At 41.7% G+C, this 19,723-nt stretch overlaps 1 protein-coding gene across 1 annotated transcript in view; it reads left to right on the forward strand.

Moving 5' to 3' along the window:
- Positions 1–14,189, forward strand: part of LOC149243058 (uncharacterized) — a 50,958-nt gene extending 36,769 nt beyond the window's left edge. Inside the window, exon 8 of the mRNA XM_089367756.1 lies at positions 13,556–14,189. Within this exon, the coding sequence (XP_089223882.1) occupies positions 13,556–13,695 (140 nt within the window). The 3' untranslated portion in view covers positions 13,696–14,189. The remainder of the gene's footprint in view (positions 1–13,555) is intronic.
- Positions 14,190–19,723: the final 5,534 nt, after the last annotated feature.

The raw sequence follows: 19,723 nt of genomic DNA on the forward strand, positions 1-19,723 counted from the left end.
GGACAAGAGCACATACCTAGCCCACTCTTTTTGCTGAATCCCCCATTAATCCATGCCCAAAGGTTTCCATGATAAGTAAACTACAATACTGAATTAGCAAATGACAAGGCATACCTTTAGGTTTGGGAGGCCTACCTTCAAACATTCAAACATACGATCATGACAGATGGGTGAGGGACCACATGGATGGCTCAAGTGGCAGAGAAGTGGCACAATGAGCTAGTTGGTTGTTGCAAGGGGTTGTTGGCTGCCGGCTGAGGACCATCTTCTAGAAAAACAATTGTGGGGATATCACCCACAAAATGGTGGGTAACAAGGTTTTTCCTTGGTCATTGACCAAATATTATGTCTCTTATCTCTTTGATGTCTTTCATTGTGTATTTGTATAGTTGTTCTATCTACTATTTCTCTAATATTGGTTAACTAAAGAAGTGAAATTGTATTTTGATGCTATTGGAAATTGTTGAAGTAATAGTGGGAACGTAGAACAACTCTTGATGAAAAATTAACACCTCTGGCCCTCTAGAGAATTTCGCCGACCTCTGGAAGTTGAATCGATCCCCTTCTCAGCGAAATCGATCTGCCACTCTGAAGCTGCCTGTGCAGCCTCTAGTGGAATAACTTTGCCTCTTGTTGCTGCCTCTCCAGAACTAGAAATCTTCCTTCGGACTCACTGTCTCTACCATCTCATTGTCTTTATGTCCCCTCTGGCTTGAACTCTCTTTGTTGAATCACTGCAACTGGGAATCTCTATCTCTATCAAGGAACTCGACCTCTGAGTGTATCTAGCTCCAACCCTATCAACCTCCTTTTATAATCTCTTGTTGGCTCACCAACGACCATGATTAAATCCTCGTTAATGACTAAGATCATCTTTGAGTTGATCCATGTGAGTTTATAGACAAATCTCACCTTTCTCAATTATTTCCTGTTAATTAATCACTTTTCCTAAGTCAGATTTAGGAAATATTTAATTATTGATTAATTAACTTAATTGAGTCATCTCTAGGTGTTTTCTCCTGAAACCTTTTATGGGTTCTAGAGTTCTAGTGTTTCCAAGCCTCTTTGAGCAAAGTCAAGACCATCAGACCTGTCTGATGCTACTCAGTCATCAAAAACTAATACTCCCTCTTAGCGAGGAAGGTGTTCTAGACGATCTCATAACATCCTCCTAAACACGTTGTTGATGTCTGACAGCTGTGACAATCTGCCACTGCCCACCAAGCCACTGTGTAACTCTGATTCATTTGCTACCTTGAGTTGAACCATCCTGCCTATGGTCTGTTGCTGACAATGTACTGTACAACTTGTATTGCTGCTAACTTTGCTCTACGCTACAACTGGTCTAATGTTGTTGTTGTTGTTGCAACTACTACAATTGAGAACAAATATCTAAATCAACTATCTTATGAACTGCAACTGTCTCTTGAAAATTTGATTGCTACCAGTCTCTGCACTGTCCACTGAGAATGTCTACGCTGCAAGTCCTCTGCGCTCAACCTCTGATTGCAACTAGTATTGCAATTGTCCCTCAAGAACTAATTGCATCATTTGACATTGATCCATCTGCTACTGAATATTGTGGGCCCCTGTAGCAAGGGTAATGGTCCAAGAGGAAACATTTGCCCTGTTGCCGCTCAATCTTGCACCTGCAGCAGGAGACAAGGAAAGCTCCCTAGAGACAACCTCTGGGTTGATTGCAGACAAGTGCCTAGGACATCTTAAATGGAGTAGTGCTTGTAAGGTTATATGTGAGGGTTTGCAACACTCCAGTTGTCACGTAAAAGGTAATAGGAGGGGCTTGGTTCAATAAGCCTTCAATGAGGTAGATTCAGGCGAACTCACGGATCCAAATGTTGGGGGTATATTGGGGCAATCTCAAAGAGAAGTGGCTTCTTCTTCTGGTGGTTGACACGTGGAAATGAGACAACTTAAAAATGAATTTGTGGAAATGATGGAGAGAAGGAAAGGAAGGAGGGAAATAGATACATTGGGCTATGACAAACATAATCCTAAGCGACAATGTTCCAGCATAAAGCGGAATACAATGGATAGGGCTGTAAACAACACAGAATCCTAAACCACAGTTTTCCGGTGAAATGATAGAAATAGAGGAGTGCAAAAGAAGGTTTCAAATCAAACATGACATGGGTATCATTCACTTCTAAAGCTAACGTAGATCTGAGCTAACACAGGCCCTACAGGTTGATCAAATACACAAGTAAATCTGTAATTTTACAGTTATTGCAATACTAATGAATAACAAATGTAGGTCTATGACAAGCACAGGTATTGTCTTCTATGAGCAGCTAAGATAAATCCATAGATCAAAGAGGAACCGACTGCATTCATTATACTATGTCAAAGGAAGAAAAAAACACAAGTTAAATGAGATTACCAAGAGGAACATGCTGCACATTAATCATGTTTGGAATCAATAGGGAAATACCATTTATCTCAAAGGGCCCAATAACTAGTCCATACACTCAGCAATGATATCAGTGAAGCCCCCATGAACAAGCAAATTAGAACCAAATGGCGTCTTAGAGTTCGGCCCTTGCGGGTTAGAATATCCAGAGCGTCTGTTATAGGTTGCTTCCCCCTATTTATAAGAAGAGGGGAAGAGATTTGAGTTACAATCAAAATATCTCAGAGCCAGGGCTCCAGCTGCCATGCTAGACTAGCTGTGTCGGACTGTGTCAGGCTCTGCTACCCCAAAAAGATTACATTCGGGATTGAATCATGAATTAATGAATAGAGAGAGAGTGGAGAGAGGAAGGAGGAGGTGTCCCCTTGCTGTTTCAGTGGAGGTCTGGGATTGAGCCACGTCCCTGCTGTTGTCAGGGTCTTTTCTGCTGCTGAGGCGGTTCACTGCTGCTCGGCCAACTTCTGTTGATTTTGCCTTTAAATGCCTGAGTGAAATGTTCGGTGGAGAAGGGATGGGGTGTTTCTGGGCAGTGCTACGCTGTGCATAGGAGCGAGACTCCATGCTGAGCCATCATGTCTCTGTTCGACCTCCCATACTGTTATTTACGCACTGCCCCTCTTTTCTATTAATTATTACAGCTGTTGGCCCATTCGCCCGTTAAATCTCTGCAATAACACTCTCGGTGCACGACGATTGTGGGTCTTTTATCATTAAAAAAGACAAATAGGAAGGCACTTTTGATTTCCCCCTTAGCCCATATGCTTTCAGCCACTTTTGTAACTTTTCGCATATGACCGAGGCTTAGCCCTTTGAGCGCTAAGGCTTTCAATAGCGGCGCGGAGGCCTTTTTCCTTTGTTATGCCAAATATCACATCTCGACAAGTTATAGTGTGTTGCCTGTGGCATTTCCCTTTATCCTTGCGATCACTGATCTGCGAGATTGGGCCCACCAAAGATATTGCAATTGCAACCATGAAGAGGGGGACCCTTACCTTCTTTCTCAGCACTAGACCACTGTCTGGCCGTGGGGGGCTTTATAGGCCAGATCACATAATATATCGCATTCGGGGGCTTTTTCCTTATTGGAATCGCATCCAGGGAGGAGTATCAGTGGAAGAAAGAGCTTTCACTTCGCGCAATCGCCGATTGCCGATACCTTGGGGTGACGTCATCACTGCCACATATCACCCTGTGAGTGTTGACACTTGGCACCCGGAAATGGCCCCATAAGACCCATGAAAATGTTGAAACCAGGTGACATGTGTCCTCTGCCACGTCACTGCTGACGTCAGCTGCTTTGTCAGCTCAGAGGACCAACCAGAGGCTGCCACATGGTCCCCTGGAGGAGAGAGAAAAGGGCATGCCCGACCCTATTTTTTCAAGCATTTCTTTGTTAGCGAATTTCCGCCTTTCCTTGGACTTTTTGTGAAAATTCTATCACTATAGCAACTGATTTACTTTTCCTACTTATTCCACAATAAGTTATTTATGAAATTACTTCAATAAACATTAAAATAAATATTGCTGCAGATATCACACCGTAATACAGAAACAAACATATGCACAAGAATCAACACATTGACACAATTATTTTGGACAACAGTCCCCGGAAAAACCCAATGTGGGAAAATCGGTGCAACAAGGGAGGTTTTTATTATTCAACAATTCTTCAGTACAACAGGGTGCCAAACTGGCTTACCCACAGAGAGAAAAATTCTCCAACACTTCTCCCAATCCCAGTGTCAGCCTGGCTGACCTCTGCGTGGCTCTCAGACCCTCTGCGTCAGCCCCTGCTTGACTGCGTCAACCCTGGACCTCTCTGCATCACCCACACAGGCCCAGTTAATGACTGCACAGTGTCCAGCTGCCGCTCATGCCTCTGTGCTGATCTCTAGTCGCTGACCCCGTCTCTTTGTTCCGTATTTGCTGTCCCCTGACTGCTCACCAGACCACTGGTTCAATTTCTCAGCTAACTCCGCTCCAGAAATTGAACTGACTGGTCTCACTCAATATATTATCCAAGTGACCCTCAAGCCTCCTCTTATACTTTTCTCGTTAACAAATCAACGACCGATATTAAGTCCCTAATCAACGACTAAGATTAGATCTGGCTTCATCCATGACTTTTAGACCATTCTAAGAAACACTCCTCTCGATATTCTGAGAAACACTCCCTGATTCCAGTCATATGCCACGAGGCTCGATTGTCTATATACCATACTTCTGATGATGCAACACTAGTCATACACGCCACTTCTTCTTCTAGCTTGGAAGCCAACATAGAGAAATCGAAATCTCTTTCTCTTGTGCAATCTTCTGAAAATCTATGTGAATCCCCTGATGTGGATGCCTCTGCATCATGGTCTCGACCCATAATTGATTTTCCCTTTCTGTCTCTAATTACTTGCTCTGATACCATGTGAAAATTCTATCACTGCAGCAACTGATTTACTTTTCCTACTTATTCCACAATAAGTTATTTATGAAATTACTTCAATAAACATTAAAATAAATATTGTTGCAGATATCACACCATAATATAGAAACAAACATATGCACAAGAATCAACACATGACACAATTATTTTGGACAACAGTCCCTGGAAAAACTCAATGTGGGAAAATCGGTGCAGCAAGGGAGGTTTTTATTATTCAGCAATTCTTCAGTACAAGAGGGTGCCAAACTGGCTTACCCATATATAGAAAAATTCTCTAGCACTTCTCCCAATCCCAGCGTCAACCTGTCTGACCTTTGCGTGGCTCTCAGGCCCTCTACGTTAGCCCTGGACCTCTCTGCATCACCCATGCAGTCCCAGTTAATGACTGCGCAGTCTCCTGCTACCTTTGCGTTTGCCTGAAATGTCTTGCGTCTGCCTCTCCTGCCTCTGCGCTGATCTCTAGTGGCCGACCTCGTCTCTCTGTTCCGTACTTTCTGTCTCTTGACTGCTCACCAGACCACTAGTTCAATTTCTCAGCTAACCTCACTCCAGAAATTGATCTGACTTGTCTCCCTAAGTATATTCTCCTAGTGACCCTCAAGCCTTCTCTTATACTTTTCTCGTTGAGAAATCAATGACCGAGATTAAGTCCCTAATCAACGACTAAGATTAGATCTGGCTTGATCCATGACTTTTGGACCATTCTAACACAGTTTTATATTAATTCACATTAATATTTTAATTTCCTAAAGTTTAGACTTAGGGACTCCATTAAAAATATTAATTATTTTAATATCTCCCAAATTGTTTAGAATTTCCCCAAACGATTTCTGGGTATTGTAGATCTCATGTGCTTTAGCTTCTCCACAAATTTTCGTGGCTAGAGCACATCTAATGCTACCCCAAATCAACACTTTTGTACTAAATCACAATATCGGCCCTTGCATGGTCTTTTAAGTTTGGAGATCGACTGATACGACTATCTTGCAGGATGCGGGTTGCCGGGTTGTAAGACTGCGGGAATGCGGAGATGCGGGATACCGCCACGTGGAGGAGAGAGAAGGTGCAGGCTCGACCCTTGTTTTGTTGGCCTTTTCCTTTGTAAACAGTTTTCTCAGCATCCACGACGATACAACACTAGTGCAAATCGGCCCCCCACAAGGTCTTTAGAGTTAAAACCCTGCTGATCCACCAATATGTGGGATGCGACGTCGTGGATAGTGCAGGATGCAGGGACCTGTGGGACTGCAAGGAACTGGTGCGGGGACCTATGGGGTCGTCAGGATGCGGGACTGCGGGATTCACTGTGCCCGGGTCCCCGACCTCCAATTGCGATTTACCGTCCATACTTAGCCATTTTCTTGGTTTGCTGAGCTATCTGTAGGAATTCTTCAAAATGCTTTATCTTCTGCTCCAAGAGTCCATTTTTTCACTTCTATATACCGCTAGAAAGCTATTTCCGAGCATGATGCAACAGAGAGGGTCTGGTCTAGCTTTGATAGCTTATGTGGCCCAAAAATTAGCATCAAACTTCATTGCTATTAGGCATTTGAAGCAATTGATGATTGATAAAGCAGTGAGTGTCAACATGCCCGATGCTCTCCTCGAAAGATCCTGCCCAACTTTGTGCAACTCTGGAGTCTATGGCTTAATGTCTCCCCACCTCTCTCCTGGAGTTATAGTTGCATGCAAAGCGAAGTCTTCCTCCAACTTGGAGGACAACTGGTCAATTTTTTCTGAAGCTGTTGCTTGCTCCTGCTTCTCCTTGTCCTTCTTCCTCTGAGGAGAGGTGGGAGGCCCTCAAGAAATTGTACTAGCATATTTCTGTGCAGAGAAGAATGTTACTTGAGAATCGGTTGAGGTCATATCAGATGAAGAAGGGAGAACCGATAGATACCTTCCTCGGAGGATTGAATGAGATCTGAGATCAATTGACTGCTATAGAAGCCACGCCGGATCGAGATTTGATGGTGAGGACGACCCTAGATGTAGTCTCAGAAGACTGGCAGGTATTTGTCCAGAGTATACTGGGCAGAGGGATACTTCCACCTTGGGATGAGATGTGGGTGGCTCTTCGACAGGAAGAGATCAGATGGCAGTTGAAGACAGGTAGCAGCAGCAAGGGGATCAAAGTCAACCAAGAGGAGGAAGATGTTGCCCTAGCATCTGAGGGAAAATAGGAAAGAAGAAGAAGAAGGATATCTCCAAGATCAAGTGCTTCCACTATGGGGAGCTAGGTCATTATGCGACCCAATGTCCAAGGAAGGAGTAAGGGAGAGTCTTCCGAGACTAAGGCAGTGCCAACACGGCCAGAGAAGGAATTTTGACAGACGATGACTGTGCCATGAGTGCACATGCGCCACTTGAGCAGAAGTGGGGAGACATCGAGCTGTAGTCAGGAGGACTACAGGTGATGTGGGCAGGATCCTCGAGGTACCCAACCTCTTGGATTATACCTTGTTACAGGAGCCCCGAAGAGTAGCAGGACTGGCTGATGTGGGTAGAAACGGATGCGGATGGAGCAGCAGAGAGAGCTATAGTGCAGGAGTCCCTAGACAATGCGAGGCTAGCATGTTGCAGCAATGCGAGAGGCACAGGAGTATTGCACCAGTGCAGGATGGCACAGAGAGGTGTGCAACGGTGCGAGATGCAGCAAGTTGTTGTAGTAGCACAGAGGTCAGAGAGGGAGCACTTGTCAGCGGCATAGGGAGCTTCAACATCAGTGGGTGTCTCTAGCCCAACGGAGAGGTCAGATTGGGAGATCAGTTACTTACTTCTCAGTAACTGATTTGCAGTGCAGTAGTGAGCAGCACGATGCAACATGATGAGAGGAGGTGCAGTGCTGGGTGAAAGGACAACAACAACATGGATGCAGAGGGAGTTGTCGTATAGATGCAGCAGTGGTAGTGGTAGAACCATGGGCAACAGTACAGGATGCAAAAGTGCAAAGGATGTTGGGCAGGAAGGCCTAGCATCAACACAGGTACCGATGCCGAATGATCAGAGTAATACTCAGTGAGGAGTATTTCTAGAGCACAGTCCTCGCTAAGAGGGAGTGTTGATTTGGGGTAGCATCGGATGTGCTCTAGCCACGAAATTTGGTGGAGAGGTTGGGGCACATGAGATCTCCAATGCCCAGAAAGGGTTTGGGAAGATTCTAAACAGTTTAGGAGATACTAAAATAATTAATATTTTGAATGGAGTCCCTAAGTCTAAACTTAAGGAAAATAAAATATTAATGTGTATTAAAATGAAACAGTGTTAGAATGGCCCAAAAGACATGGATCAAACCAGATCTAATCTTAGCTGTTGATTAGGGACTTAGTCTCAGCCGTTCATATGTCAACAGGAAAAGTATAAGAGGAGGCTTGAGGGTCACTTGGAGAACACACCAGAGTCATCAGTCATTCTATTCTCTAGAGCAGGGTTTGCTAAGAGATATAGAATTAGTGATCGGGAGTTGCAACTGAGGGGCATTAGGTACAAAGAGACAGAGAGGCAAAGATAGTGCCGTGAGAGCAACGCAGTAGCCAGGGAGTGTGATGTAGAGCCAGCCAGGGCTCACGCAGGGCCCCGTAGAGCCAGCCGGGAGTTGCGCAGAGCCTCAGAGAGGCCACCGTTGCTGATGCAGAGGGCTGACATAGGGCCTTGTAAGGCTTACGCAGATCCATCTGGGGTGATGCAGGGCCAACGCTGGGCAGAGTGGGGCTGACGCAATCCAGAGAGAGGCTGACGCTAGGTTTCTGGGGCAGATTGGTGTTGAGGAGCTGCCGGAAGGATTATCCGAGGTTTCAGCCAGGAGATTTGTCAGAAGTTGAGAGGTACTACTGCCAAGGAAATTCTCTGTTGGGTAGGCCAGTTTCGACACCCAAATTGTACTATGATATTGCTTAACAAGAAAACTCTCAGATAGCTGCACCAGTTTTCCGACATTGGGTTTTTCCGGGGACATTGGTCAAAAAATAATGGTGTCATATGGTGTGATTATTTCTATTTTCTTTAGTTGTTGATCTGTAATATGTTGAGCATGCACTAGTGTTTATTTTCAATATTTACATTGCAAATAACTTGTTAAGTAAAAGAACAAGTAGGCAGGAATAAATCAGATAAAGTGCATGGAGGGTTTCTAACTAAGTAAACTTAGAAACTTCAACATTAATGGGTATTAATATAAAACTTGGTGAGAATGTTCTAAATGACAAGGATCAAGCCAAATCTAATATTAGTCATTGATTAGGGACTTAATCTCGGCTGTTGAAGACTGAACAGTAAAAGTATAAGAGAAGGCTTGAGGGTCAGTTGGAGACACACCAAATTGATCAGACAGTTCGCTTTTCTGGAGCGGGGTTTGCTGAGAGAATCGAATTAGTGATCTGTTGCAGCGAGGGGCGGTTTGGTAAAAGGCCGAGAATACATATCAGAGAGGCAGAGACACTGCCAGAGAGACAACGCAGAGCCTGGGAAGGCTGACGCAGAGGTAGCTGGGACTGACACAGAGGCTGAGGAGGCCAACGTAGGTGACGTAGACGGTTAGAAGGTTGACGCAGAGAGCCAAGAGGCTAATGCAGAGGCAACAATAATTGAGTAGAGGCAACGATAGCCGCGCAGAGCTGACGCAGGGCTGAAGAGGCAGCACTGAGGTATTTTTGTGGGGTAGACTGGGAGCTTAGAGGCAGACGCAGAGCCGTAGAGGGTGGCACAGTCCCTAGAGGGTGTCACAGAGCAGTGAGAAGCTTGGAGAAGTTGTTGTGGGATCAATCATCCAATGGCTGATCAACCAGAATATCTGTCTCCGAGGAGAGGTACTACTGCCAAGGAAATTCTATGTTGGGTAAGCCATTTCTAACACCCTAGTTGTATTCAGAAACTGCATAATAATAAAACCCTCATATCTGTTGCACTGGTTTTCTGGCATTGGGTTTTTCTGGGGACGATTGCCCAAAAATAACGGTGTCCCTTGTGTGTTGTCTTAGTTATTTCAGTTGTTGATTTGTATATGTGTGAAGGCTACATTTGTGTTTATTTTCGGTATTTATATTTATAAATAACTTGTTTATTGAATGAACGCAGTATGGATTTCTAACGTGTCAGACTTAGAAATTTCCACATTTGTGACCAAACTTGAAAGGGAAAAAGGTGGTGGAAGCTACAAGTTTTTGTGCCCTCATGGTTGTCATGAAGGAAAACCATATAGTTGTTCATATACCCATGTGAGGAGGCATCTTTGTGGGGTGTTGGATAGTGATGACAAAAAGGGTGTCGCGGGCATAACAATTTGCTCAAAGGTTTCAGTTGAACAAAGAAGAAAATACATCCCAATAGAAGTGGTTGCACAATATAAAAACAAGAAACAAAAAGCTCATTCTAAATCAAGTGTAACCTCTAGATTTGGTAGCTCATCTCTTCATGGTACTTCTGCGACCTATAGAAGTATAAAAACAATAGGGGATTTCCTAAATGTTGCTGGGAGGAATGATGTGGATGAAAAGATAGTCTAGTGTCTTTGTGCTTGCGATGTACCATTCAATGCGCTTCGCTTTCCCTATTGGCATGATATGGTTAAGGCCATCAATGAAGCCCCAAAAGGATACAAGATCCCAACTATGAGAAAGTTAGAACAATGTTATTAGAAAGAGAAAAAAAGGAAGGTTCAAAGAGTGAGCTTTGACACGTTATACAAATGAATGGGTGGATTGTGGGGTCCCTATTGTATCAGATGGGTGGACAAATGTTAGAAACCAACATTTAATAAATGTTCGTGGTGTTTCTACTAGTGGTGCATTGTTTATTACATGTTATGACTCCTCCTCTGTCAGTGCAACTTCCCAAAACATCGCAAATCTCCTATTGCAATCAATCAAAGATGTTGGTCCTAATAATGTTGTTTAAGTGATCACTGATAATGCAACAAATTGTAAGGCAGTAGGAAAAATTGAGTGTACTCATCCACTCAATATTTGGTCCGGGTGCTTGGTGAACACATTGAACCTTTTGATGTGTGATATTGTGAAGCATAAAGAATATGGATGGATTAATGAGCTTTACAAGAGAGGGAAACAACTCATTAAATTTATCACAGGGCATACAAGGGTAAACTTCTTTTATGGCACTTACTCCAAGTTGCAGTTGCTTAAACTTGCAAAAACAAGATTTGCTAGTTATTATCTCACCTTTAGGTGGCTAGTGAAGGTGAGACAAACTTTAACTAATATGGTGACCTTTGAATCATGGGAAGACATTAACACTATTAAAGATGGTGCTAATGTAGCCAAGGACTCTATTATTGACAGTGACTTTTGGTCACAGATTAAATATGTTTTACAATTCACCAAACCAATTTATTACATGATCAAGTTTGCAGATTCAGATTGGCCAATAATTGGGGAGGTGTATGAGCAAATGGATAACATGTTGGGGCACATTAAAAACATTGTTGAGCCTAGAGATATCACCTTGTACAATTATATTCGTGCAAAGGTGGAAAAACGATTAGATATGTTAAACATTCCATTGTCTCCCTTAGCATATGTTCCGACACCTAAATACTGTCATCCATCATGGCTTTCAACACCAACACCTAGGGGGGGGGGGGGGTAGGATAAAACCACACCTAGATCCAGAGGTTCTAAATGGTTATATGAAAGCATTAGATAAATTAGTCCTTGATGAAGAGGAGCCTGCCATGCTATGGAAACATTTGAGCAACTATACGCTTAGCACTAGTCCATTTGGGAGCATGGATGCAATTAGAGATCGAGAGAATTTATCTTCTCTTGAGTGGTGGAACATGGATGGAGGTGCTACTCCACTTCTACAAACTTTCGTATTGCGGGTGCTAGCACAGATGGTAAACACTTCTTCTGTAGAGAGGTGTTAGAGCTCTTATTTTTCCACTCACAGTGTTAAAAGGAACAAGTTGAGTTTAGACCAGGAAAAGAGCTTGGTTTGTGTTCACTACAACTTGTGATTGTTGTCCCATTACTTTGATGATGCAAAGAGTAATAAAGACCTTAAGGTTTGGGAAAAAAATCTAGAGGAGCCCAATTTGGAGGATGGAGTGTTGAGATTGGAGCAATTGGAAGATGCTCTTATCCAGGATGATGATGAACTAGTTGAGATGCCACCCCCATCTAGTCCCTTCGTTCCTAGGTTCCATGCTTCAACACCAACACAGGGACTTCATCTTCATCAGTTCCACTGCCACAACTTCCAGAGCCACCATTTTCACCATCTTCTTCATTGCCACCACGTGGAGGTTCACGGCCTGTTCGTGGTGGAAGGAAGGGAGATTAGTAGATATATTCATAGTTTACTACTTTTGTCATTGATTAGACTTGTAGCCTTGTTGTGAATTTGAACTTTTTTGTCTTACTCTTCCTAGTCAGTGTGTACTTAAGTCTTCGTGGTGGTCAAGTGGCCTATTTTGTAAACATTATTATTTTAATTTTGGACATGACTCATGTTGATAGTGGCTCACTTGCTAAATAAGTTACTTGAATGTTTGATGATTTTATCTTCTAAATGTTTTATGTTTTATGATATGCTTAAAAATTTGATATATGTTTGTAATTGCTAGAATCTAGATGCTTGACATTCAAATAATCAGTCATTAATGTACAATGGAATCATGGATGCCATATCTATCTTGATTTATGTAAAAATATGCATGTTTTTATGTCTTCCACAACTAATTTGATATTTGGGATGTTGTTTTAATATAAATGCAAATATATATATATAGTACATGCTTCCAAGACACTTCACTTCCTAGATTTCTGAGAAATTATGCTTTTGTGACCTCGCTTCCAAAAAACGTCCCCGTTTCATGCAACGTTGATTTGGGAATGCAACTGGTTGATCAGACTCTGGGTCCAAAAAGTTTTTAGTACCATCCATCTCATTGGCCTTTGATTCTTTTGCAACAGGAGATGCATAAGAACTTTTAATGGAGGTGCTTCCAAGTTCAATCTAGGGGAAATGTCAACTTTCAAAGCTGATTTAGCAACACGTCATAGATAGAGAAGAGTTATTCAATATAGTTACTGACTCTCTGAGGATTGGGGCTAAGGCCGACGTATTCACCCGTGTTGGTTATTCTGAACAAGACACATTATGAACAGTGCTTAGCTCTTTGATGTAACATTTGAAGTAAATCTCATGTTTTTCAATGTATTGTAAGAAAGATGTTTAAAAAGAAAAGATATGTTTGCATTTAATTGTAAGCAATAGATCTGTCAATAAGAAATCTTTATATTTCCTGTTAATTAGTCAGCTTCTTATGTGTTTTTTTGTTGTTGTTGTTTCAGGTTTCTCACTTTTTACATTCCTTCATTATTCAACATTCTTTTTAATTTTAGTAGTATCCAAATTGCTTGTCAGATGGTCCATTTGCCCTTCCTTGTTAGTCACTTTCCAGGCTTGAAATTGCTTTAACTATTTAGAGAGCTTGAATCTCATATTTAATGCAGTGAGTACATAATTATGTTATGGTAGTTTTGCTAATTTATGGCCTCACTGGAAATGGTATTGCATGTTTGGGTTCTTAATCTGAAGTAAAGAAACTCACATAGCATCGTATTGTTCTGTTTAATCCTATGGAATACATTTGCATGTACTTAAAGCATCATTTCCACTCAATTACGTTTGAATTCTGAATAACAGCTTGCTATGGTTTTTGTCTTGTTATGCAGCGAAGCACCCACGTACTTTTGATGGCCAACTAGTTCATATACGCTTTGCTGGGCCGAATGTTCTGGTGGGTCAAGCAATGAAGCTTGAGAAAGTTTGGGGGGAGTTTGTACTCGTCAAAGATTCTGCGGCGAAAAAATAGCATGCTAGGTACAATGTGAACAACTGTGTATATTTTGAATACCCACGAACGAACTTTTAATGTACATACTACATATACTACTGGATTAGCGTTTAGTATCAACTGGACCTCATAGGAATTCACGGGATTCAAAAATAATTCATCAGATCATTGTAGACCGAGTTTAAGGTCGGTCAATTATGCCTGGCAAAAAGTCTTATATCAAGTATCATCTTTTTATTTATTGACACATGTATGGGCAACATGGGCAATATCCTTTTACGCCCATTTTGCGTATGCCAGGCTGATGAAGATTGTTCAATGCCTGGCTTTGCATGGTGCTGGAGATACACCGAATGCTAAATATCGCATCACAGTAGTTTTATCTCTCAGGGAGATATACTTGTTTTCAAATATGCATTTGTTTTGGGTCTTTCAATGTATTATGTATTGTGTCCTATTCAAAACAAATTCATCCAAGTATGCCAGTGGGCTTTTTAATCTACTGTTCCGGCATTTTGCCCTCTTCTGATACACAAATTTCTTCTGGTTTCATATTTTTCGAGATGCACGAGTATGCGTTTGCACTTTGATGGCATGCTAGAAACATGGGCGAATAACAAACCTGGAGTTATGTTTGAGCCTAGATCTTCGCCAGCTCAAGATTCAAACATTTGGCACTTCCTCAATTTCTTTTTTCTTCTTCACAGAGTTTGCACTTTTGCTCGACCTCACATATAAATCCTGTTATGATTCATCAAAACTTTTTGTGTAGGCTTTGCCATCATGTAAAGTTACTGAATTCAGGTTCTGGTATTTGAAATTGGATGATGTTGGCAGCAATTGAAATGTTTCATAGTAGTTTAGATGTTCCCATTAAAAATTCCACTTCAAGGACAATTGCCCTCAATTTCTATTCAATCTGAATCAGGTAACTGATGCTATCAGTAACCAGTAATCACTCGAAACCCTATCGTGCTACCACAATTTACAATTTTCTTTTTGCGATGTCTCTTTTACTATCATTATGACGGTCAGAGTCTAGACAAACAACTACATTAAAGAATGGTAGGCAAACTATAGACGAGATTTGAATCTTGATTTTATCGTAATAAGTATCCTCTACTTCACCCATAGTCCAATGGATAAAAGCCTAACAAAACAAAACTAACTCTAACATGTCAATTCCAAAACAAGGTCAACGATGAAATCCTCCTTTGTTATCTAATAGTTAAAGCCATTTCTCTTTCACCATCCACCCACTGTCTTTATAGTCATGGATTGACATATTTAATTAAAGGCACACTTCAAGAGTGCAAAAGTGTTAATTTTAGTTATGTTCTATGCTTAGAGCAATTTATTTCAATTTTCATAGTTAGTTCAATATCTTTTCCAAATTAGCAATCACATCAACATTAAAGTAAATTGCAGATAGAACATAAACATAGATCGCAGAAGACAAGCCAAGACAAGAGGACACAAGATGTGGCGCTAGCCAAGGACAAACCCCAATGTGGGGAAACCCTTGATCAATTCTTCTTATATGTTCTTCAATAGTTCAGAAGAGAGAGAGATAGTACATTTACAACAGAAGTCAACACTTTGACTTATCTTAAATAAGAGCATAGATCATCTTTAAGAGGATGAACTCAGTTGAAGACATGCTGCTTCAACTGATTCTCCCAAATGACTCCATCAGCCATCATAGTGTTGCACCTCGTCATCATGTTGCACCTCACTGTGCTGCATCGTGTTGTACTCATCATCACTATGTTGGACCTCACTACCATGCTACACACATCATACTGTTGTACCATGATTGCTTGCTCTCCCATGCAAGCACCATGTCCTTGTTGTCCGATCTACCATGCTCCACCATGATTACATTTGTTGCTGCCCCATCGTTTAGCATTGTTGTGCCATGTCATAGCTTGTTGTCCCAAGTACTAAGCTCCAATAAGCACCATGTCCTGCTGTATCACTTACCATGCCATTGTCCCTTGCAACACCATGTTGCTGTTCCTTGCAACACCATGCTATTGTACCGCTGTTTAGCATTGTTACTACTGTCCCAATGTGCTTTTGTTGCAACATGTCATTGCTGCTCCTATGATTGCTTGCTGTCCCATTTGTGTTTGCAGCACCGTGCTTGCTGTTGTCCCAATGTAACCTACAACAACCCAACAATCATGCCCCAAAACATACCTTGAACAACCTTAATGAATTGTGGACTAGTCAAGGTATATGGCTGCCTCCTCATGCTGCCATTTTGAGCATATGGCAGCCCCTAACACGTCCACACTGGCTTGTTTTGGAGTGGCTAGGCTTGTGGCCTACCACAGACCACTGCTGCATACTAACAACCTTCTGAAACAACCTTACCTTACCTTTTGTTGCCCTCAAACAATTCGTAATTCTCCTTTCCAACTCGACCTCCCTGCAAGTATGAACATACCTCATTTAGAATAGTGTATGGCAGTGAATGACTGCGTCTAGGGTATTCTAGGACAACAGCATTAGGCCTGCGTTTAGGCCTCTCCATACAATGTTATGTTCCTTCTTTTACTTAGCCTAGGAGCTTGCCCTCTCGACCCTAGAACCTTGGCCCTCCATCCATCAATTCAGTCACTTGAAGTGGCCTGCGGCTAGGGCATCATGGACCTGCGGCTAGGGCATCATGTAACCCTCCTTGACTACGGCTAGGTATCCTTTTAGGACTGCGGCTAGGTAGGCTTTTAGGACTGCGGCTAGGGCAACTTGTTTAGCCTCCTTCATAGTTGTGTTAACACTCCTTCCATGATTGCGTTAATGGTAAGGACATCTTCTTTAGGTCAGTGTATAGGTCCCTTCCATAACTGCAGTTTGATCTCCATTAGGGTAACGTAGATCAACCTCCTTCCCTCTTGCATTTAGGGCTTCCTCTCCTAGATTTCTCTTCCACTAAAACCCAAAGCGAGTGGAGAGAAATCAAGAGTGAAGTGTGTGTGAAATGACTCTCAAGTCATCTCCTTTTATACTAAAACGTTGAGCACATGTGGGGGTTATTTGGTTGTTGGTCGACCTTGATGAATTGTCTTATAACACAAATAAATTCATAACTCCATGAATACTTATCGGAATCGGATGATCTTTAGATCAATCCTACACCTCTCGATGATAGGAGTCCTAGAAAAATATCAGTTGCCATAAATAAGATAACCCACATGGAGTTTGGTCTTAGTTTCCAATTTTAACACTCCCTCTCAACTAGGGAGAACTCCATTTGCTGATCCATCTGCCAGACTGTACTATCTATGCCATCAATTCCCTACATTGCTCTGCTCTACTGAACCATGAAGAAGAAGAATTGGTCGAGAATGTCTCATACCATTCTCTACTGGCCCGAAGTTAGTTTCATATGAAGAGAGTGTGTCATACCACTCTTACTGATCCCATATCAGTTCCAAGAGAGTGAGTCATATCACTCTTACTAACCCAAAGTCAGTTTCATTGATCCCAGATCAACATCAAAAGAGTGTCTCAAACAACTCATACTGATCCCAGATCAGTTTCATTGATCCCAGATCAATGGAGGTCATCCTAGCACGGGGAGTACAATAGATACAATGATGCATCCATCTATAGTACTACTATTGTCCCTAACCCCATTTCCCTACTCATTGGCCAGATGAGAGGTACTTCCCATGAGTTTGAGACTGCATGGGTAGGATGCCTCGACAGGTGAACCACTCATCATGTCCATAAGTCGCCACGGGGTATCACAGGGAACCGCTGAACCATTCACCCTGTACACAATGCACCATTAGGGGAGGGCGAGTCGCCCTGTGGTCGCTTGTTGCTCCAAGAAGTACCCCAGGCCCCTCGAAGCTCCCAGAGTTCAATGTGTGCATCATGCAGGGCCCTCATAAGAAGGTCTCTTAACGACTCCAAGTCGTTTGGGAAATTCACAAATTTGACCTTTCCCTGGGGCTAGAATCTATGCCACCTGTACATTAGTCTCAATGTGATGGAGCCTTCTCGCCCATCGATGTACCATATCCCAGATAAGGTAGTATCTGATGTCTATATGCTAGAGCAATCATAGAATAAGAGTTTTCTCAACAATTGAATCCCCCCTAGTTGACACAGAAGATCACGGTGGTATCCATGATGTGTACAAACAACTCACTGAAGAGCTTTCACAACTAGGTAGCTTCACACGAGATCATACTCGTAGCTATGTATTCGGTCCAAGCGGTGCTCAAAGCAACTATCTTCAACTCCCTGCTTGTTATGAAACTAGCTCACAAAAAGATAGAAAAGATAAATCAACGCCTTAGAAATAAGCCTCTTCGACGGGGTAACCTCCTTTACATTACACAAATGAACAATTCTTAGATGATACAAATGACAAGACCTCTTTTCTATATAGGATTCTAAGGGGTCATATTATAATAAGAGCCGACATAACAATAATAATCTAACAGCACAATAATAACAATAGTGGGTTTCTATGGGGCACAATAATAACAATATGGGGACTACATGGGCACAACAATATAATGAGGGGGTTGTACTAATAACAATAAGGGGTTACACTAGTAGTATAGGGACCTAACATGCCCCTTTCCTTCAAAAGGTGTTGTCGTCGAAGCTTGAGTAGTTCTTGATGCTTTTGTACAAAATTCTTGTCCTCCCATGTGGAATCTTCAGCGGGTAAGTTCTTCCACTTGATGAGATACTCTGAAATTGATCGATTTCTTATCTGTCGGGTTCTTGTTTTTGTGAATGCTCCAGGTTCCAATATGATTTTTCCTTCCTTGTAAAGTTCTAGCAATATTATTTGAACTGGGATATTCTGCAACTTTTGAATGAGTGGCCACACTTCTTCGTCTTTTTTCCATTCATCCCTTGCTTCGTGTATCCAATCTGGTTGGATAATAGAAATAGCACAAAACAATGCTTCCACATCCTCATCCTTTCTTGAGAGTGCATCTGCAACAACATTTTGCTTCCCTTTTTTATGGATGATTTCAAAGTCATAACCCAACATATTTGTGACCCATTTTTTTTGTTCTTCTAAGGATAATCTTTGTTCTAAAAAGTATTTAAGACTATCATTATCCATTTTTACCTTGAAGTGTCTTCCAATTAGGTAAGGTCGCCATTTCGTAAGTGCATGTAATATTGCCAACATTTCCTTCTCATAAATTGCTTGCTTAAGATGTAGCTGTAAAAAGACTCAATTGCCTACATCAAAACTTCTTTCATTGTGATGTTGATCTTCCTATTGTTTCATTCGATTTTGCACCAAAGTGGCATTGTCCTTTACTTCCTCCTCTTCATAATCTATGTAAAATAATTTCTTCTCAGCACACGTATGACCTTTAGTGTATTTTTTTTTTCACTGTGATGTTGATTTTTCTGTTTTTTCATTCGATTCTACACCAAAGTGCTGTTATCCTTTAAAAGTGGGAGAACTTGTTGTTGATGCTCGATGTGATCTTTCACTGCTTGAATATTTTTCTTTTTGATATCTCCTTCTATCTTGAGGGTTTGAGGAGTGGTAACTTCTTCCAATGCATTACAAGACATGGTCAGATCTTGATGTTTGACGTAATCTTTCATTTCTTGAACATTTTTCTTCTTGATATTTCTTATCCTGATAGTTTGAGGAGTGGTAATTCTGGCCAATAAATTACAAGATGTGGTCAGATTCATTTCTTCTTTCTCGATGTGATCTTTCACTTCTTGAACCTTTTTCTTTTTGATGTGTCCTTCTATCTTGAGAGTTTGAGGAGTGGTAATTCTTGCCAATGCATTACAATATATGGTCAGATTTATTTCTTGTTTCTCTGGGGTTGGCTCCTGATGTGTATCATTTTCTTTTGATGTTTCTTGATACTTTTCTTCTTGATATTTCATGGCTGTAACCTTCTTCTTCTTGATATGTCCTTCTATCTTGAGAGTTTGAGGAGTGGTAATTCCCGCCATTGCAATACAAGATATGGTTGCATTTATTTATTCTTTCTCTAAGGTTGGTTCCCAGTGTATATCCTCTTCTTTTGAC

Source organism: Pinus tabuliformis, chromosome 8 (genome assembly GCF_031772625.1).
Source record: "Pinus tabuliformis cultivar Carrire ecotype Pingquan chromosome 8, CPIR1, whole genome shotgun sequence".
Classification (NCBI taxonomy): domain Eukaryota; kingdom Viridiplantae; phylum Streptophyta; class Pinopsida; order Pinales; family Pinaceae; genus Pinus; species Pinus tabuliformis.